Below are 19590 nucleotides of genomic sequence, written 5' to 3'. Positions count from 1 at the left end.
TCCCATCAGATAATGAGGTTGGCTCTTTCTTAGAGGATTCTTGGCTTTACACCCACATACATTCTAGGTACACATAGGAAGTGTTTGCATCTTAGAGGTACACTTGATTAATGTCATGTATCTATATGCCTGCATATAGTCACTGTTTTAGCACCACAGTAGAACCTACGTTTTATTTACTCTGTTGGTGCTTGTAATCTTATATTTAAACAACAAGATACACCTCTAAATGGTTTTCCTGTGAGCCAAGATATGACAGGCATACACAGTATTTGTTAAAATACCCCTCACACACCAAAAGGTCCCTTGGTGTCATGCTTCATCATCGGGGTCTTCCCGCCCTGCTGCGTGACGGGCGTGCTACGACTAGCGACTTCGCTGGAGCACTCAGATATTGTAAGTGCTATGTGAGGTGTATTGTTGTGAGTGTAAGTAGCGTCAAAAGTGATAGGAAAAGTGAGGTTAAAAGAATACCTGGCCTTTTGAAAACAAAAAAGTCTTTATTACTCATAGGTTGGTATCGTTAAAAATTGGTGTGGCGGAGAAAAACACAGCTTGTCAATGAGCTAGGTCTCCTGATGGTGTCAACATGTTTCGAGGCTGCCTGCCTCTTCGTCAGGACGGGATCAGATCCCTCTATCACTCACTAATGTTGCCATCAATGTGTGTTATGTGTATATACAGGTGAAACGGATATTGTAATACCTATGAGGTATGCGATTAATTTACAGGTTATAGAGCCCAAACAGTAATACTGATGCGTGGGCCTGCAAGATAAAATTAGAGCACGTAAATATTTCATGCGCGCTTCCCAATGCGCATTTATATAAGTCACCTGTGGAGAGAAAAGTATGGTGACATATAAGGTGACTTTGCAATTATAGCCCGTCTCAATAATAAAGACACACTAAGGTGCTGTGACCTGTGAAAAGAAAGACACTACAGGACATAACAAACATATAACACTAAAAACACACACTCTATGTCGTGAAGATCTGTACTCAACAGTGATGGGCTGAAAAAAGAAAGGAGCAAAACCAATCTGCATGGTAGTATATGTCCAATACATACTGAAATAAGTTACAGACAAAGCCCCATGAGCCGATCAGGAATGAGGGGTAAATGAAACTTCCATCTGTTGGTAAAGAGGGAACAGAAGGGGTATTCAAAGATTCAGTACCCTCCTGTTTTACTGATGGTCAAAGATTCTCTCCACCCTAAAGCGGCTATGCCATACTCACTCAACCTCGAGTTCACCTCGCATCCTCCCTCGTCCGCGGCTTCCGTGATGTGAGCCCGTGGAGTGGGGGATGTCTCTTTATACTCGATTTGATTGAGTAATGCACAACACCTGTGTTGGCTTGAGTGTGGTTATTAGGCCCGTGGGAACTAGAGCGGCACCACGCTGTATAATCACGCCAAGTAGTGGTGGCCATCTTGGAATGGTATATAGTCTTGGCAAATAGTGGAGGCCATTTTGGGAACGGTGGTAATGCTGTGAGTTTGCGAAATTCATGAGCGCCATGTTGGGAGAACTGGCGATTTTGTTAGAGAAAGGGATGATATTGTAAATCCCGAACCTTTTGACAGATACTAAATACAGACATTCCGCATGCAGTGTTCCATGTGGCATGCAGGCATTCACAAACTGCAACAGTCGCAATGTTGTCTACCTGGTCACCTGCCCGTGCGCTAAAGAGTATATTGGAATGACTTCAAGACCAGTAAAAATACGCATAGGGGGAACACCAGAGCAACATACGTTGCAAAAGGACAACAACCAAGATGGCGACCCATTACTTAACCATGGGCCACAGCACCCAGGACCTTCACTGGACAGTGATTGAACCCATAAAATCTGAAAAAAACCTCTTAGAAAAAGAACAACGTTGGGTGTTTCGCTTAGGAACACACCTTACAGGGCTGAACGATGATATACCCTGGTCCCAATTGTGCCAGTAATGCTCCTCCAGGCCTTTTATAACCTCTTTACAACTGCATTATTTTGCATTATTCTGCATGCTATAGACGAACTTAAGCTTCACCCTCTTCCTCATACAACCTCTCTGCACAAAAAAACTTCGAAAAGGATGTATGCCTGCATGCCACATGGAACACTGCATGCGGAATGTCTGTATTTAGTAAAAATCGTCTTTTAGACATATTCGCAATATATATATTCCTTTAGAAGTGTATGTTTAAACCTCGATCAAGATAAATAATCCTCAGCAACCACGCATGCACCGCCCGGCGCATGCACACAATAAAGACATTTTGTGACCCCGTTAAATAATCCCTTGTGTGAGTAATACAGCCATTATCTAACAATATTCATCCAGAATCCATTCAAATCTGTCAAAAGGTTCGGGATTTACAATATCATCCCTTTCTCTAACAAAATCGCCAGTTCTCCCAAACATGGCGCTCATGAATTTCGCTATCTCACAGCATTAACACCGTTCCAAAATGGCCCCCACTATTTGCCACCACTATATACCGTTCCAAGATGGCCACCACTACGTGGCGTGATTATACACGTGGTGCCGCTCTAGTTCCCACAGGCCTAATAACCACACCCAAGCCAACACAGGTGTTGTCCATTACTCAATGAAATCGAGAATAAAGAGCCATCCTCCGCTCCACCGGCTCACATCACGGAAGCCGCGGACGAGTGAGGATGCGAGGAGAATTCGAGGTGGAGTGAGTACGGCAGAGCCGCTTTAGGGTGGAGAGAATCTTTAACCATCAGTATAACAGGAAGGTACTGAATCTTGGAATACCCCTTCTGTTCCCTCTTTACCAACAGATGGAAGTTTCATTTACCCCTCATTCCTGATCGGCTCATGGGGCATTGTCTCCAACTTATTTCAGTATGTATTGGACATATACTACCATGTACATTGGTTTTGCTCCTTCCTTTTTTCAGCCCATCACTGTTGAGTACAGATCTTCACGACATAGAGTGTGTGTTTTTAGTGTTATATGTTTGTTATGTCCTGCAGTGTATTTCTTTTCACAGGTCACAACACCTTAGTGTGTCTTTATTATTGAGACGCGCTATAATTGCAAAGTCACCTTCTATGTCACCATACTTTTCTCTCCACAGGTGACTTACATAAATGCGCATTGGGAAGCGCGCATGAAATATTTACGTGCTCTAATTTTATCTTGCAGACCAACATGTTGACACCATCAGGAGAACTAGCTCATTGACAAGCTGTGTTTTTCTCCGCCACACCAATTTTTAACGATACCAGCCTATGAGTAATAAATAATTTTTTGTTTTCAAAAGGCCAGGTATTCTTTTAACCTCACTTTTCCTATCACTTTTTGACCCTACTTACACTTACACTCACAACAATACACCTCACATAGCACTTACAATATCTGAGTGCTCCAGCGTAGTCGCTATTCGTAGCACGCCCCGTCCCGCAGAGGGGCGGGAAGACCCCGATGATGAAGCATGACACCAAGGGACCTTTTGGTGTGTGAGGGGTATTTTAACAAATACTGTGTATGCCTGTCATATCTTGGCTCACAGGAAAACCTTTTAGAGGTGGATCTTGTTGTTTAAATATACCATTGACTGGAGGACGGTGTATCCACCCCAGCGCTTTTTAAGCACTACCTCTTCCCTCCCTATTTTGATTTTTGCTTGTAATCTTATACATCTGTTTCTGTCAAATGATTGTCGCAGCAAACATGTTTATACTAGAATGACGCTGGTTTAATAAATGCTTATTGAAAACGTCCACATGGTTTAATCTGTGTATCTCTCTGAGATTAAATGAGTATGTTTGACTGAGCAAAAAGTACTACACTGTCCACGATCCCTGGAGGATCAAGGGGTGTCATGTTCGATATTTGCCAGAAACTATTTGCTCCTTTATAAGGTTAGGGGGCTCATGGTGGCTCTGTGAACTAGCTGGTCTAAAGGCTAACATATCATTTGGGGGTGTCTGGAAACATTCTGGACACCAATCCCTTAGTTTATGTTGTCTAACCGCACAGATCGTATGTATTATTAGGAACTACACGACAGTCACACTGCATATTCACACATCAAAGTTTGCTCATTGGGCTAGCCCGTGTGGCCAAGGCTCTCACTCTGCAAGTGCCTCAAGCTCAACTCTCGAAGTCTGTATGCCAAGGCCCATATTAACTGTGACCCAGGCTCCTCATTATGCATGTTCTTGTGCTACAAGCTCCTTATATGCTGTGTGTTCATGTGCATTTTGGAAGATATCAGACCTTATATTATCAAAGTTTGCTATAGTCCTTTAAAACGGTTCTATGGTCTTATCAATGTTTGGTATATTAGTTTCAGCTCATACTCATTAGAGTGCATGTAACATTAATTTCAGCACAAATTATTTTAAAGCATTTCATGTCATTTGATTAAATATAGATCATATTTAATTCAATGTGCTCTTTCCTTCTTTCACAGCACATCAAGTTTATCTCACATGGTTTCCGATTAATTTCAATGAGTTTACTTCCATACATGTGCTTCATTTAGACATGGACGAATTTATTTCAACGTGTCATCAATTTCAAAGTGTGTCATCCATTGCAATGTTTAACATATTATTTTAAGCGCATCATTAATTTCAGTATGCATTAATTTCATGTCATTAACTTCAACATGTTGTTTACATCAATGCATGCCATATTCATTATAACACGACATTCGTTTCACCAGCCATCATTAATTTCAACTAGTAACATCATCAGTCCAATAAATATAAACCAGTTGGTAAGAAATGTCACTCGAATGGCTTCTAGAGAAAGAATGTGAATTCTTTGAAATGTGTGTTCCTCTTTCAAATTGGAAAATATTAGCTAGCTGCTAGAGGGTTTGAGTCCTTCATAACTAATAGACATTTTCAATAAATCAGATTTTTTTTGTAAAATTAAACTTACTTCAACAAGCTGCGCTTTGTTCAGCCCTGGTCTGGCTTGCAACTTGAAATGTCTTTTGTATCTTCTCAGTGTGTTCACTTGTAATTGAAATAAGTCAACCTAAAACAACGGGCACACAAAAAATACTGTTCAACAGAAACACACTGGACTTCTCCATTGTTAATCAGAATGCAGAAAGACATATTTACGTTGCACATCATTCATCTTGACTGCTTACATTACGCATATCTTAACAAACTCATATAGTGTATCCAGCAAGCATTCATTTGATGCTAAAATACAATACCCAAGAGGTATAGTGGAGCAGAAGTCTGAAGTGACTTAGTTTCCGAATGCACATAACTGTTTTTGGTGAAGGTGCAGACAAGAGACTATGTTGCACCTCAACAGGATTTAATTAGCAAAATAAAGCCACAAAGGTTTTAGTTACATTCAGAACTCAAAAGCAAGTTTCTTTCTCAGCTATAACATTGATACATTTAACAATCTTCCACAAGACTCTATTCTTTCAGGTGGCTTTATGAATTCAATGGACACAGAAGTCTAATATTCAGTATTTCTGAATAATGTTCTTTGAACACAAACCTTCACTTTTTTTTAATGTTGTTATGAGTAAAGTCCCAAAAATGTACTGAGATGGAATTAAGTGGGACTTAAGAGTTTATTCTAAATGTACTGAGATGGAATTAAGTGAGACTTAAGAGTTTATTCTAAGTGTTATAGCTACAACAAGCACGAGGATAAGATTCCATATTCTATCATTTTGAATATTCCAATAATGATTTGGCTTGGCAATGGCAACATAAATCCAACTGGCACTTCAACCATCAACTACCACCCGCCAATCCCCCATCTACTTCTTACATAAATACATTTTCTCACATAATGGCAGTTGCTGAACTATCAGAGAATAATGGAATAAATAACTGCTTTTAAACACACAAAATGAGAGAGATAACTTCATCCAAAAGTAGTAGGTAATATGGACATTTTTTATGTGGTACCTCATTCAGAGAAATAAGTTTTTCTAAAATAAATTGACAAAATTCAAATGATTTAAGTGATCACTACTAAAATATTTCTATACTCTAATGGTGTGCCAGCCAAGCCTTACTGCTGGAGTATACATGACCCCAAAAACTGTGAAAAATTAAGGCAGAACTGAACTTTTTCAGCGCAATTTCCCTAAACACAAGTCGGAGATATAGCTAGTACAGGCGGTTTACAAATTAGATTTGCCATTTCCCATAACCTATTACTTAAAAAATGCATACAGCACATCTGATTCTCTTATTTCCGCTTCCTGTCATTTTTCCACCTAAGCTAGTTTCAAGGGTCTCCAACATCATATGTTCATGCCTGAGAATCTCCTTGGAAGGAAAAAGGTGTAAAAATCCAACAATATGCACATCTTATATTCACAGGACATAAATAGCAGCACTAGACAACCCTTACAAACTCCTACATCGGTGCTACCGCTCATCTTTGAGACCTAAAGGAATCAGACATGAGGCATGTTACACCAACCTTATAAGCTCTGACCTCTGACAGCAACAATGATAGATATACACAACATTTCTAAATACAGATGATCAAATACCTCCATAAGGGTTATGAAACAGCCAAACGAGTGCCCTGGGAGACAAAAGAAACATTATCAAAACTAACCTTCCCAAATAAGACCTCACAAGCCAGCTTTAGGTACAATTAAGACAAAGTCACTTGGTTCCTGAACATCAATCAACAAGCCAGTCTTATTTTTAATATTTGATATCATATATTTAGAGATAAAATCTTGTGATTTGCATAAACACAACACCAATTGTGTTTCGAAAACTAGGTTTTCATTTGCATATTTGTCCACAAACACTAGCTTGTTCTTTTCATCAAGCACAATCATGTACAACTGGCCAACACGTTGATGCCCATCATGAAATAGAAAAGAAGTTCCTTATATGAGAGGGAATCACACCACCATTATGCCAAGACTACACAGAATCATTTCAGGAATTATATGATTGTGCCCAGGTCACTACTATTCCCGAGAGGCTCACAAATAAGTCAAGACAATATGAACCTTTATGTCCGTGTAGCCTTTAAGCCATGGCTAGTCACAATTATGACAGTACTGCCACAGTAATGCCACAAAGTCATTGATGGGCCGCATTAGAGCAGAAACAGCATTATACAATGATCACCCCAATTAAAACCACAATTCATCAAGGATGTGTGGCTAGGATAGCTATGGGTATGAAAAACATGCCCAAATTGCATTGGGTATCAAAATAAGGCACTAGTATGCCTCGTATGTGCTCCATTGTGTATTGACTCCCAACATTATGTCAATAATACCCACAATGTGTCAAGGGTGAGCTGTTTTATTCCAAAGCCACCATTATTTATCAAGGCCACTATTATACTATACAAAATTCCCTCACAAACACAGAAACATCATACACTCAAACACACTCTATTCACTAACATATGGGCAGAGACACACATACATTTACATGAACATGGGAATGCTCACATATACATATAATTAGCAAAGCCACATAGGTTCTTCACCTGATCGTACATTACACTTGGCCAGCATCCAACCCATGAAGGCAGTTCTCTGCTCCAGGCTCAGATTCCCACTCCGGCCTTGGAAGAAGGGGACATTTTCATGAAAAAAAGCTTCAGCTCTTTCCATTCAGGTCCTTACCTTTTCTGCTCATGGTTGAAGCTGATGGGCAGTTTTAGACAATAAGCTGAAGCCACTAAGGATCTTGGGAGGTGGGTGGGGATTATCCCAGACCGGTGGGTGGAGAGTTTGTCACTCTTAATGCAGGTAAAGCTGCTTTTCCCCCCAAAAATTACACTTGATCTGCATATGGAGTGAGGGTGACAGCTCAGCTGCCATATAGCTACGTACTGAATTGGTTCAGGCAGCAGTTCAGCTAAAGACTGCATAAAAAGCAACAGAAAAGGGGGACTGCCTGACCCACAAACCAATAATGAGCTTAGTACCACTGCCCTAGTCAACATTTTACTCATCAGCCACCGTCTGAACAATCCTGAAGACATGACGGCACTCTTGGATACAAAACAGCTTCAACACACAACAAGCACTGGCGTTGCCAATAGGTCTCGCATTAGGAAAGTGTGGGCTATTGGTATTGTAAATGACAATTATTTTTTTAATATGTGTTGGCACTGAAAATATATAAATTAATAGCATTGTTATTTACAAAGCCAATAGCTTACACTTTCCTAATGCGAGTCCTATTGGCTATGGGAATGCTTGTTGTTAGCCAGCAAGGACAGTGCTGTTGTGGTGCTGAGTGATGCTGTTATGGTGCTGAGTGATGTGGTGGTGTATTAGAGTGATGTGGTGGAGTCCCAGAGTGATGTGGTGGTGTCCCAGAGTGATGTGGTGGTGTCCCAGAGTGATGTGGTGGTGTCCCAGAGTGATGTGGTAGTGTCCGTGAGTGGGTAGCTGTGCGCTATATAAGCAAAAATACATACATACATGTGGTGGTGTCCCAGAGTAGTGTGGTGGTGTCCCAGAGTAGTGTGGTGGTGTCCCTGAGTAGTGTGGTGGTGTCCCTGAGTGGTGTGGTGGTGTCCCTGAGTGGTGTGGTGGTGTCCCCGAGTGGTGTGGTGGTGTCCCCGAGTGGTGTGGTGGTGTCCCTGAGTGGTGTGGTGGTGTCCCTGAGTGGTGTGGTGGTGTCCCTGAGTGGTGTGGTGGTGTCCCTGAGTGGTGTGGTGGTGTCCCTGAGTGGTGTGGTGGTGTCCCCGAGTGGTGTGGTGGTGTCCCCGAGTGGTGTGGTGGTGTCCCCGAGTGGTGTGGTGGTGTCCCTGAGTGGTGTGGTGGTGTCCCTGAGTAGTGTGGTGGTGTCCCTGAGTAGTGTGGTGGTGTCCCTGAGTGATGATGTGGTGACAGTGTGTAACAATATATATGTATATGTGCGAGTATGGTTTTTTTGGGGCTTGAGAGAGTTTGATTGCTGCTTTTACATGTTTTAACTGTATATATTTTGTTTAATCAGTGTTATTGAGTTATGGACATTTATGTAAACATGCAATTAGACCGGGGGTCCGTCTTTCCTTTAAATAATGTTAACGAAATCTTACAAGAAAGTGAACTCCTTGTAGTTCACATCTCCGTGTTCCTTTTGCACACGTACATGAGCTATTCTCTTCGGTGGACGAAGGTGGGGGTGCTTTTAAGTTCTTGCAAGAGGAGCCTCAGGGGGCCAGTATTATTAGGGTGCGGGTCGATATGTCTTTTGAAGCAGATGGCTTATGTAATGAATTGAAAAATTGAATTGTAAGGAGAGTGAAAATCTGTCTGTTCTTAATTTGGGGGATTAATTTAGACGGTCGTGTTTGTAGTGCACACGATGTGAGTAAATGCAGACTGCAGTAATGTCTTTAAGGATGTTTGCATTAGGAGATGCTAGGAGGTGTAAATCCTGGTACAGTTAGTAAAAGGCACACTGGCAAACCGTGAGTTATGCGCATGCGTGGTGAATTGGAGAGAAGATGAGTAGTGACGACTCAACAGCTGTAAGGGAGTGGGCCCAGAGGGGCGATGAGATAGGAGATGTACCAGGGGAGCGGTGCAGCTGTAAGTAAGGATGTGATGTCGAGGAGACAGTGTGTAGGGAGTGCTACAGTACGTAACAATGAGGATCGTGTTCTCATGTGTGGGGGGAGGGATTGGGGATGAAGCTTCTAGTAAGGACGGGTGATGTAAGAGGGAGGAGTAGGGGATGCCTCTGGAAATGAAGAGTGGAGATGTAGGGCAAGTGTTGATAATTACTAATGGCCAGGAGTGAAGAGTGTAGAGGGAGTGGCACAGCTGGGGGACATGTGGCTTAACGGTCAGAGCTGCCAACCGACTCAAACTGTCTCCTTCCGAGGTCAATAAAATGAGTACTATCGCGGGTAATAGTAACGTATGTTATTGACGCCCCCCTGGCTTCGCGGATTAATTGCTACATAAAGTATCAAACATTATGTTCGGATTAGTAAGGAGTTTCATTTAGGGCTGTGCTTAAAATGGCCCATTTATCTAGCTGGTGGTGCCCCTTATCCAACGGAACACAGGCCCTCTGCCGCAAACCCCCCAGGAAACCCGCCCTCTTTGTTTCACCGTCAGATGAAATTCGGACACCAACGGTGCGACTAATAACTGAAGTCCGTGGCCCTGATTTGACATGAAGCACGACACAGACGCTGCGCCGATAATTACAATCATCAAAAAAGCACAACAGAAAGAGAAAAAAAAAAAGAGACCGCTAAATTCTCATAAATTAACAGATTTGGACAGTACATGCACGTTAGTAATAAGTGTACACAATAACAAGGATTGCAATGTCATCAAGTCATGCGGGCATGTCATCAAGTCATGCGGGCGCCTGTTGAATTATTAAGCATGGCGCCTGTGTTGCTGATAATGTTGAAAGTTGAGTGTGCAAAAAAGAGCGGCAGGGAAACTGAAAGTACGGCCGGCCACCGGCCAGCCATGAATAATTAGGGGAGGAGAAGCCGCACAGCAGACGCTGGGAGAAGCCCTTTGATGTGCTGTGCGGCCGTGAAAAAAATGCAATTACGAGGGAGGGAGGGAGGCTGATGCGCGTGCTTGTTTGGTCACGTGATTCACGTGAACTCAAAGAAAACCGCACAAACGAAACCCTTGGTTTCACAAGCATTTTGAGCACTTGAATTCTCGCTCTGCTCAATGCGCTTGCGCGCATTGATAGGTCGCGAGACCTAAAGAGCAACTAGGGTCCCACCATTACAATTATGTCACCTACAGAACGATGATACGCATAATTGTTGTGCAAAGTCTTTCATCCAACATAGAGATTTCTTTAGCACACTTTTCATATGAATATTTGAATCCTTCATGGTCGGCATGCACACCATGGAGGGGGGTGGGGTGAGGATTGACAGTCTTTCTTCACAAATGTTAAGATATTATGGGAGATGAACAGGACTTGCAGATGATTACCTGGTTTCAGATAGAATGTTATGTCAATTCCATTCAGCAGAGGAGCTCCAAATCACACATATTCTTGTAAGTGCAGGCACTCCTCATAAGCAAGGAGATGAAGCGTGATTGTGATGTAACAGCGATAGCATATTTTATTTATTTGTCCTGGAAATGGCAAATGTTGTCTTTAACCATGTTCTTATTTCGCACTTACGATGTAAAACAGGCAAAGCAAATCCGCGCTTTATACGCGAAAAACTGGCAACGCAGTGAACAGCTGCTCTCACGGGACGCACAGTAATTAATGTAGTTGAATTAACATGGATCCGAGTAGGTCCTTCAGAGTATCATGCTCGCCAACGGACCAGTTTTAAAAACAGAAATGGAGCAACGCTTTCAACTTAACTACCCGCTGTTTAGAATCTGCCAAAGAAATACAATTTTCCATTCCCAGGTGCTGAAAACTTCAGCAACAATCTACTTTTTGAAAGGAATGTGTCCCTCTCATGGTTGTTACTAGACTATAGAGAAAGCGCTGCGCTGAGCTCTGAAGTTAAACAACAACTATTCCCAGGCTTAATAGGTTAGCATCATCTAGTGGGAGTCTCACTATCTCTGTTGCTTTTTCTATCTGCTATTTTGCCAGGCTCTTGCTTCTTATAGGGGAACATTACAAATCACATGTAAACATCTGTAGATCATCACTCACTCCTTTGCGTTTCACAAACTTTAAATCTTGATACTACTTAACTAAACAAGCTGGCTCCGCGGAGCCGACGGGGGAGGGAAACTGAAAGTGCGCGCTGCCAGCCTACGGGGCAGGAGATGTGCAGATTCAAACAGATTCAAAATCTGGCTAGTTTATCGCCACTTCAAAATAGAAGGGATGCAACTTCTGATAGACATTTTGCTGTCTGATAACTGATTGGAATTGAAGGTTACATACTTCACAATCCCAATCCTTGCTTCCCATAGGCGGTTCCTCTAATTCAACTGGAAACAATAGAAGCTTAAGTTCAGGGCTCTAACCTTCAGGCCTTTTTGCACTCATGGTGGTTCACCAAGGTGTTGAAACCAGCCACAGGCCTTCCAAGATCCAGTGGCATCAGGTTTATAGACTATCGAGACATTTTCCTACTGGCATATAAAGAATTGGACAAAACAGTGTACTTTCTGAAGGGACTTAGATGTGTTATCAACGAGGAAAGGTCAGAGAGTATGTGGATTGGTGTGGAAAGGTCAGAGAAAATTGTGGAGTGGTGTGGCTCACTGGTTAGAGGTGGCAGACCCGGAAGCAGAGGACGGCCCGGGACCAGGGTTAAATTCCCGACGCGGCAGGGTCGTGGACCAGGGTCAGCGGACCTGATAATTCTCGCCTCGGTGCCTACTCTAACCAGGGATCACACTCTGCAACTCTGGGCATTAGCTTGCCTCATCTCCACAACGGCCCCCACATACGCCAGGGATGCCTGGTTTCACCTTGGAGATACCCAGCAGGGACCATCTCACAGGGAAAGCCAGGACGGGTTCCCCAGCGGTCTACAGCGCGGAGATACCCCATGTGGGGTGATTCATGCGCTTTACAAGACATCATTACATTACAATATCCCAACCCAAACAGCAGTCTTTGTAGGCTTTTTGATAGATTCGACCCAGCAAAATCTAAGGCTTCTGCAAAGGAAGATGGCAATCATAAGGAAGGAAGGAACGGAGGAGGACACAACAAAGGAGGCATGTCTTGCTGAGACTTCTTGCCAGATTGCTAAGTCTATTTAGCCTCATTGATACATCCATATTCTCGAGACCTATCAATTATCAGGCACTGTAGAGGCCCAAAGAAGCGCACCTCAGAAAAGATCTATCATATGCAGAGGAAGTAGATCTGATAGAAGAAGCCAGGATAGAGTTTCAGGGGTGGCTGGATCATATACAGGCCTGGAATGGCATTGCCATTTTTGGATCCGCATCAGACCTTATCCTAGAAATTGATGCAAGTCCTTTAGGTTGGGGGAGCCTGCTGTGGGACTATAACCATAGGAGTATCATGGTTAGAGCAGGAACAAACTATGCACATAAACTTTCTTGAGCTACTTGCGGGATACTTTATTTTGAAATTCCTCACAAAGGACAAGGTCTCTTGTTGCATTCTGTTAAAGATGGACAATATATTGACAGTATGTTACATCAACAGGTGAGAAGGGACAACGTTGAGGGCCTTGGTGGAGCTGGTCAAATAGTTTTCACACTTCTGTCTGGGACAGAAAATGTCATTCACATCAGAGTATCTCCCAGGAAGACCAAATCTAGTAGAAGGCTGGAACTCAAGAAACTGTAGGACTTCAGAGAGTGGAGATTGGACCCAGAGCGTTTCCATAGATAATGGACAAGTGGGCTCCATGCCAGGTACATCTTTTTGCCTCGACTATCAACTTCCATGGCTTTCCATGTTTTTTCCAGTTAGAGTTACTTTGGGTGAGGCTAAAAGTTATTTTACTAGGACTGGAGTCCAATTTTTAGGCACATTCCCCTCCTTCTCTATGATCAAGAGACTTACGACTCAAGTTGGAAGATAGAAAGTTAGCTTGATTCTGATGGCGCCGGTATGGAGGTCGGAAGTGTGGGGTCCCGTTCTTCTGAAAATTTCCTCTCATTTTCTAGTCCTTTTTCCCCAGCTTCAGACCTCCTGAAAGATGTCCTATTAGGTCACTGCCTTTGATTCTGGAAGGCTCACTTTGGATGATGGCATGGAAAATTACCAGAGTCGATGGGACCTCCTGGGACTTTTAAAGCAGGTTTCAACCCACATCAAATAGGGATTGTCTGAGGCCACTGATAAAAGCATAGGTGCAGCATGGGGCAGATGGTCATGCTGTTGGCTGGGAAGGAATCTGGATCCTGAGGGTCCAAATGTAGTGAACATCTTAAATTTCCTGTTCGATTTGGCCAGCAAAGACTTGGATTATAAAACCATCAATGCCTGTAGATCAGCTATTTCTTGGTGGACTACCTGAAAGTGAACAGTTAGACTATTCAGGTCAAGTCAGCCTGTCGGTTCCCCCAGGACAGAAATACACACACCTCAAGGACATGAATTTCGTATGACACCTCCTGAAGTCTTGGCCTGATACCTGAAATTTCCTTTCTGAATATAAATTGGTTAAGTTAGCAATGTTGGTATGCCTTATCTCCTGTAAAAGAGTCTTCGATGTAGGGACATTAGACATATCAGCTAGGACGTTTGCAGCAGAAGGGGTTACCTTTCCTGTGTGAAGAAAAACGAAGAACCCAATGTAATACCAAAACAGCCCATTGTCTGACTTTTCTTGATAATCCAAAACATGTGGTGAAATGTTTAAGGTTCTAAGAGGACATTGTATTGTGTAGCGAATTTGTAGAGCGCAACTTTCACCCAACGGGTACCTTAGCGCTAGCATACGTGACATCAACACCCCCAGATGGAAATAGGTGGATTTGCATGAGCGTTCTCCCAACCGCAGGACTAAAATCTGGGAAACAGACAAGTTTACCTTCCTGAAGTGCAGGAGGTCCTGAGACTGTCTAATTTCTAATGGAAGTTTATTCCAGAGCCTTGCGGCGGAAGTGCTGAACGCTCTTCGCCTGACTTCACTCTGTGGAATCTAGAAACACGCATCAGGTGGGCAAAAGATGAGCGTAGACACCTCGTTTGAATGTAGCAGGTGAATTTCTCCTGTAGGGGCTTAGACCCTGAACCATGAAGGGCTTTTGAAAACTATAAAAAGGGATTTAAACTGAATTCTTTGTAGTATTGGCAGCCAGTGCAGCTCTGCAAGGGCCAAAGAACCCGGCGAGCGACGTGGCTTCATCAAGGCCAGTTTGGCCGCGAAGGTTTGCACTCTTTGAAGACATTCAATCAAGAACATTGGAAACTCCAATAGTAGGGCATTGCAATAATCTAGCCTACTTAAGATAATGCTTCCAACTACCAGGGCTCTGGCCGTGACGGGCAGCAGCGGGAGGATCTTCCTCAGTACTCTAATGAGAGAAAAGCGACTCCCCACCACTTTATTTACCTGTCCTTCTTAATTCAGATTAGCATCACGCAGAACTCCCAAATTACGTACTGACTTAGCGGGAGCAGGGGCGGGGGTTGTTGACGGAGGCCCAAACTGGTCAGGAAATAGGGAGGGGACTTTCCCAGCAGCACAATATAAGACTTCAGTCTTATCCGAATTGAATTGTAGGGAGTTTGCCTTTAACCAGCGTGCAGTATCCTGCATACAAGCACGGAAAGTCTCCAGGGATATGGACTAGCTGCCCTCCATGGAGAAGAAAAGCTGCATATCATGATCATAGTTCACCAATTTTACACCAAGAGTATTTATAATATCTATCAATGGTTTCATATAGATATTAAACAATATCGGACTGATTGCCGATCCTTGAGGGACACCATGGTGAACTTCGGAGAACTCGGATTGAAATGGAGGGAGCGAGACCGCCTGACCTCTGTCAGATAGGTAAGACCGGAAGCAGTTGAGGGCCGTGCCTGAAACTCCAGTCTCTCTGGGTCTGGTCAGCAGGATTCCATGGTTAACTTTGTCAAAAGTGGAGAACAGGTCAAGCAAAATAAGAATGCCAGAATTTCCACTGTCCGCTTGCAATCGGAGATCATCCAACACGGTCACCAGTGCAGTCTCAGTTCCATGTCCAGGACGAAAACCAAATTGCACGCCATCTAGCCTGGTGTTTGACTCAAGGAACTGAGACAAAGTCCTGCTGACTTTTCGCTCAATGATCTTAACCGGATAGGGTAAAAGAGAAATAGGTCTGTAGTTACTTGCACAGGTGGGATCAAGTGTCACTTTTTTCAAAAGTGGAGTAACAACAGCCTGTTTCCAACAAGCTGGTACAGATCCTGAAGTAAAGGAGCTATTACAAATCTGCCGGAGAGCGGGGAAAAGTTTAGAACCCAGTTCCTTCTAGATTTTATGTGGGAGAGGGTCTAGAGGGGAGCCAGATAACACACCCAAGGCGATTCGGTTAAAATCTCCTCCGTGGGTGCCCAAAATGGTTCAAAGAAGTCAAAACAGCAGTCTCAGCCCCAGTCCTCAACCTGTCCATTCTGCAATTAGAAACCTCCTTTTCGGTAGTATTGTCCACTGACAGTCCAGCACTGATCTTATTGATTTTCTCCCTCAAAAAAGCCGCCAGACCATCAGAAAGAGCCTGAGTAGGCACGATCTTAGTTTGCACACACTCAGGAATAGTAATATCCTTCACTATTTTAAAAATACTTCTAGTACAGTTCTTAGACTTCAGGATGATGCCCGCAAAGTATTCAGATTTCGCCAGGCCGATTCCCCTCCTATAATTCACTATTGTGAATTTCCAGGCAGATTTGTCCTCGTCAGAGTATTGCTGCCTCCATTTCCTCTCAGCCGGTCTACAAATCAATTTAAGAGATTTAAGATGTTCATTGTACCAACAAGCTGAGGATCTACCAGTCAGCGTACAACTTTTCATAGGCGCGGCCTGATCAAGCCTTGACTTAATCTGATCACAAAATGTTGCATAGTTATCTTCCACATTCTTCTCATTGTTAAAATCTTCTCCAAATGAGAAGATAGGGGATGATGCGGTCTTTCCCTTAAGGAGTCCCTTCCAGTCTCTGCTCCTGAAATTCCTTGTCCCCCTCGTACCTGACCGCATCCTCCTGGGAATATCAGCACGAAACTTGACCAGATAGTGGTCAGACCTGCCGACCGGGAGAACTTTCAAGGCTCGTTCCTTGGAAAAAAACAAATCCAGTATATTCCCCCCCCCCCCCCCCCTCCCCCCCCCCACATGGGTAGCCTCTGTAACCCACTGATATAGATTCAGGCTACCACAGGACTGAATGAGGTTATTATATCCTGAATCCAAATTTCCATCCAGCCATAGATTAAAATCACCCAAAATGAGCAATTTAGAATAGGTATGGGCCATGAGAAAAAAGTTAAGACATCCAGGCACTAGACAACTATTAAATGCAATCAAGAAACCTTCTAAATCTGTGTGATGCCCCACAATAGCAAGGTGGGTCTTTTTAGTCATGAGAGAGACTGGCATTAACATAAAGCACATTTGGCAAGATGGAACATGTCATAGAAAGTGCTTTCTTTGGGAGGGGCACTTTGAAAATATTTTCAACGTAGCAGACTGGTCCTCATGCTCTCCTTTAAGTAAGTTCTGCTTTAAGCCAGATGGGTGGTATCGCTGCTAGTCAGCAAGTTTTAAACTTGTATAATTTGAGCCTCAAGACATGATAAAAGAATTAAAAAACTTTCCTTAATGAAAGCTCAGAAATTTTATAAGGACATGGAGGCGAGGATTACCCCACATAGCTCGCAGAAAGATCTACTGCCACTAAGAACAGGGAGCACTTCAAAGTAGTATTGGATACGTTTTTACAGTTCAAGCGTAATAGTTATCTGGGTCGTTTTGCAATGAACCAATGTTGATAATTCTGGATTGTTTGGGGTAACTGGAAAGATGTTTAAGAGTGGAGTCTCGAATTCTTGTTCTCTCATATACATAATTCTCAGCAACATTAGAAGAGATTATTGCCAAAGCTGAGATATGAAAAAAGAAGGGGTACTTTTATTGGGGATTGTTTTTTTTTTGGACTGGCAAGATGTTGATGACACTACTGTTTACAAGGATTCTAAGAATGTATAGAGCTTATATTATTACATGTAACGTTTATTGGTTGGACTGCTGGGCAATAAATGAATGCATAATCCTCATCTCCATGTCCTTACCTCATCTGTGTGTCGTTAACAGAATTGAAATGTTCCTTCACAAAAGCTAGGAAATTTTACATTCTAAACTATTGCTCTAGCTTATTTGTCTGTGATTCTAAACTTTAGGCTATATATTGGTTATTATTAGATGGGAGATTTAAAAGGAGTATCAATAAGGCAACCCAAAAGGTCCTATTACCATTTCGTGATAAGATACACCTCTAAAAATATTATAACATTACTGTCGATAGGTGTTGCCGGCTAAGCATTATGACCCATACTCACACTCATATTTTATAGCGTTTTTTAACCAAATTATTAGGCACGGAGGTCTTTTTTCAAAGCAGCTTTGACATCTGGTGCACTCAGAAACAAGTCTGAGATGTGAGAAAGAATCAGACTAGGGGTTCACAAAGAATTGGAATTAAAAGTGATTTGTGCCTTCAGAAGATACTGGCGGAGAATACACAAATCACTGACATAGGCACTCCACTAAAGCCTGGCCTTAGATTTGCACTGCTAAGGATTATTGAAGGATGAGCTAACACAAGGACACAAAACATAATGGTGGTTATGCGCTTGACAGTAACTAAGAGAGCCCGATTGTGGTGACAAGATTGGTTCCGCTCACCCATTCCCCACAAACGGAACAAGGAGATGGACTTTTTGTGCAGCAGCTGAAAAAATGGTATACAAATGGATGGGTTGCAAAGCCAAATACTGGTAATGATGGGGTCAATGGCTTTCCAATTAATCAAAATGTAGGCAACATTATGTGACATCGCTGCTGTGTGGTATAGGCCTGGTCATCAATTGTTAAAGAGAATGGGGTTCGATGGGGCGCTATCTTCAATGCTGCGGAGTTGTTGAAATTAACTGGGCTGCACAATATACTCTGACCGCCGATATGCAGTTTTCAATACAAATAGTTTTGTGATTTGGTGTTGGCCCCACCGTATAAAGTAGGGATACTAAGTCACTGTTGTAAGTTATGTGTGGCTGGAAATGAATGTCCGATTATTGACAAGCCTCAACAGGTTAAAATTAATTGAACTGGCAGTTGTTCTCTGCACACTGCTGCTTCTATTTTAATGACAAAAACAATGTAAAATTCAGGGCTACTCTACATTTGTTTAAAGTCAAGTAGATACGTAAAGATGCTAGACTTTCAAGTCCAGTAACAATTTATTTCAACGATTTTTCTAAGCTTGCCATCTACAGATATCTTGGTCTTGAGGCAAAACTACTTCACCCTGATTGACTAGATACAAAAGCAAGCAGAAAATATTAGTTTCTCACAAAACTGCAAAAACAGCTTCTCTTTTTTCAAATGACTCACACAGAAACAAATCACTGGGAATGATGGTCCCATGTGTTAATTACTTTGGCCTCCTCTGTGTGGAGATGCAAAGAAACTATGGGATTTGCCTGGATTTAGAATGTCCTCGTACCCAGAACTAGTTTGTGTGAGCTTAAGAGAAATTCTGATATGATGCTCTGGTCATTCGGTGGTAGGCAGCAACCTCTTAACCTATCAATACCAAACATTTTCAAAATCTGCTCACCAAATGGAGCTCACCAAAAAGGTGCAAATCTCCCACAACATACTGACGATTGGAGCCACAACAAACTGCTCTAAAAGATGATATTTCACTCAACTGTGGAGAGAAAAGATAGATGGTTCTTTGAGATACTATAGGTGCTAGGCAGTTTGTTTTTCTTGTAAGGGGGGTAATGTAACTGTGACGTAAGCGAACGAGGGCAAACTTTTGCCTGTCTAAAGTAAAACCAGACACTGCATACCCTAGGACAATCGCATGAGCTGAGGGTCCAGGTTGCTCCTATGAAAGGGAGAGCACTTTTTATGTATCTGTGCATTGAAGGTTCCCTGCATTGTGGAATCGCGGAGAAAGAAGT

The 19590-nt window shown here is 42.6% G+C and overlaps 1 protein-coding gene across 1 annotated transcript in view; it reads right to left on the bottom strand.

Moving 5' to 3' along the window:
• The window catches only part of SAP30 (Sin3A associated protein 30), a 228222-nt gene that overhangs the window by 62896 nt on the left and 145736 nt on the right, over positions 1-19590 (bottom strand). The window contains exon 3 of the mRNA XM_086962437.1: positions 4924-5022. Within this exon, the coding sequence (XP_086818563.1) occupies positions 4924-5022 (99 nt within the window). The remainder of the gene's footprint in view (positions 1-4923; positions 5023-19590) is intronic.

This window comes from Lissotriton vulgaris, chromosome 3_1, assembly GCF_964263255.1.
Source record: "Lissotriton vulgaris chromosome 3_1, aLisVul1.2, whole genome shotgun sequence".
Classification (NCBI taxonomy): Eukaryota; Metazoa; Chordata; class Amphibia; order Caudata; family Salamandridae; genus Lissotriton; species Lissotriton vulgaris.
The sequence above is the reverse complement of the archived record's forward strand: the minus strand, read 5'-3'. Positions and strand labels throughout refer to the sequence as shown.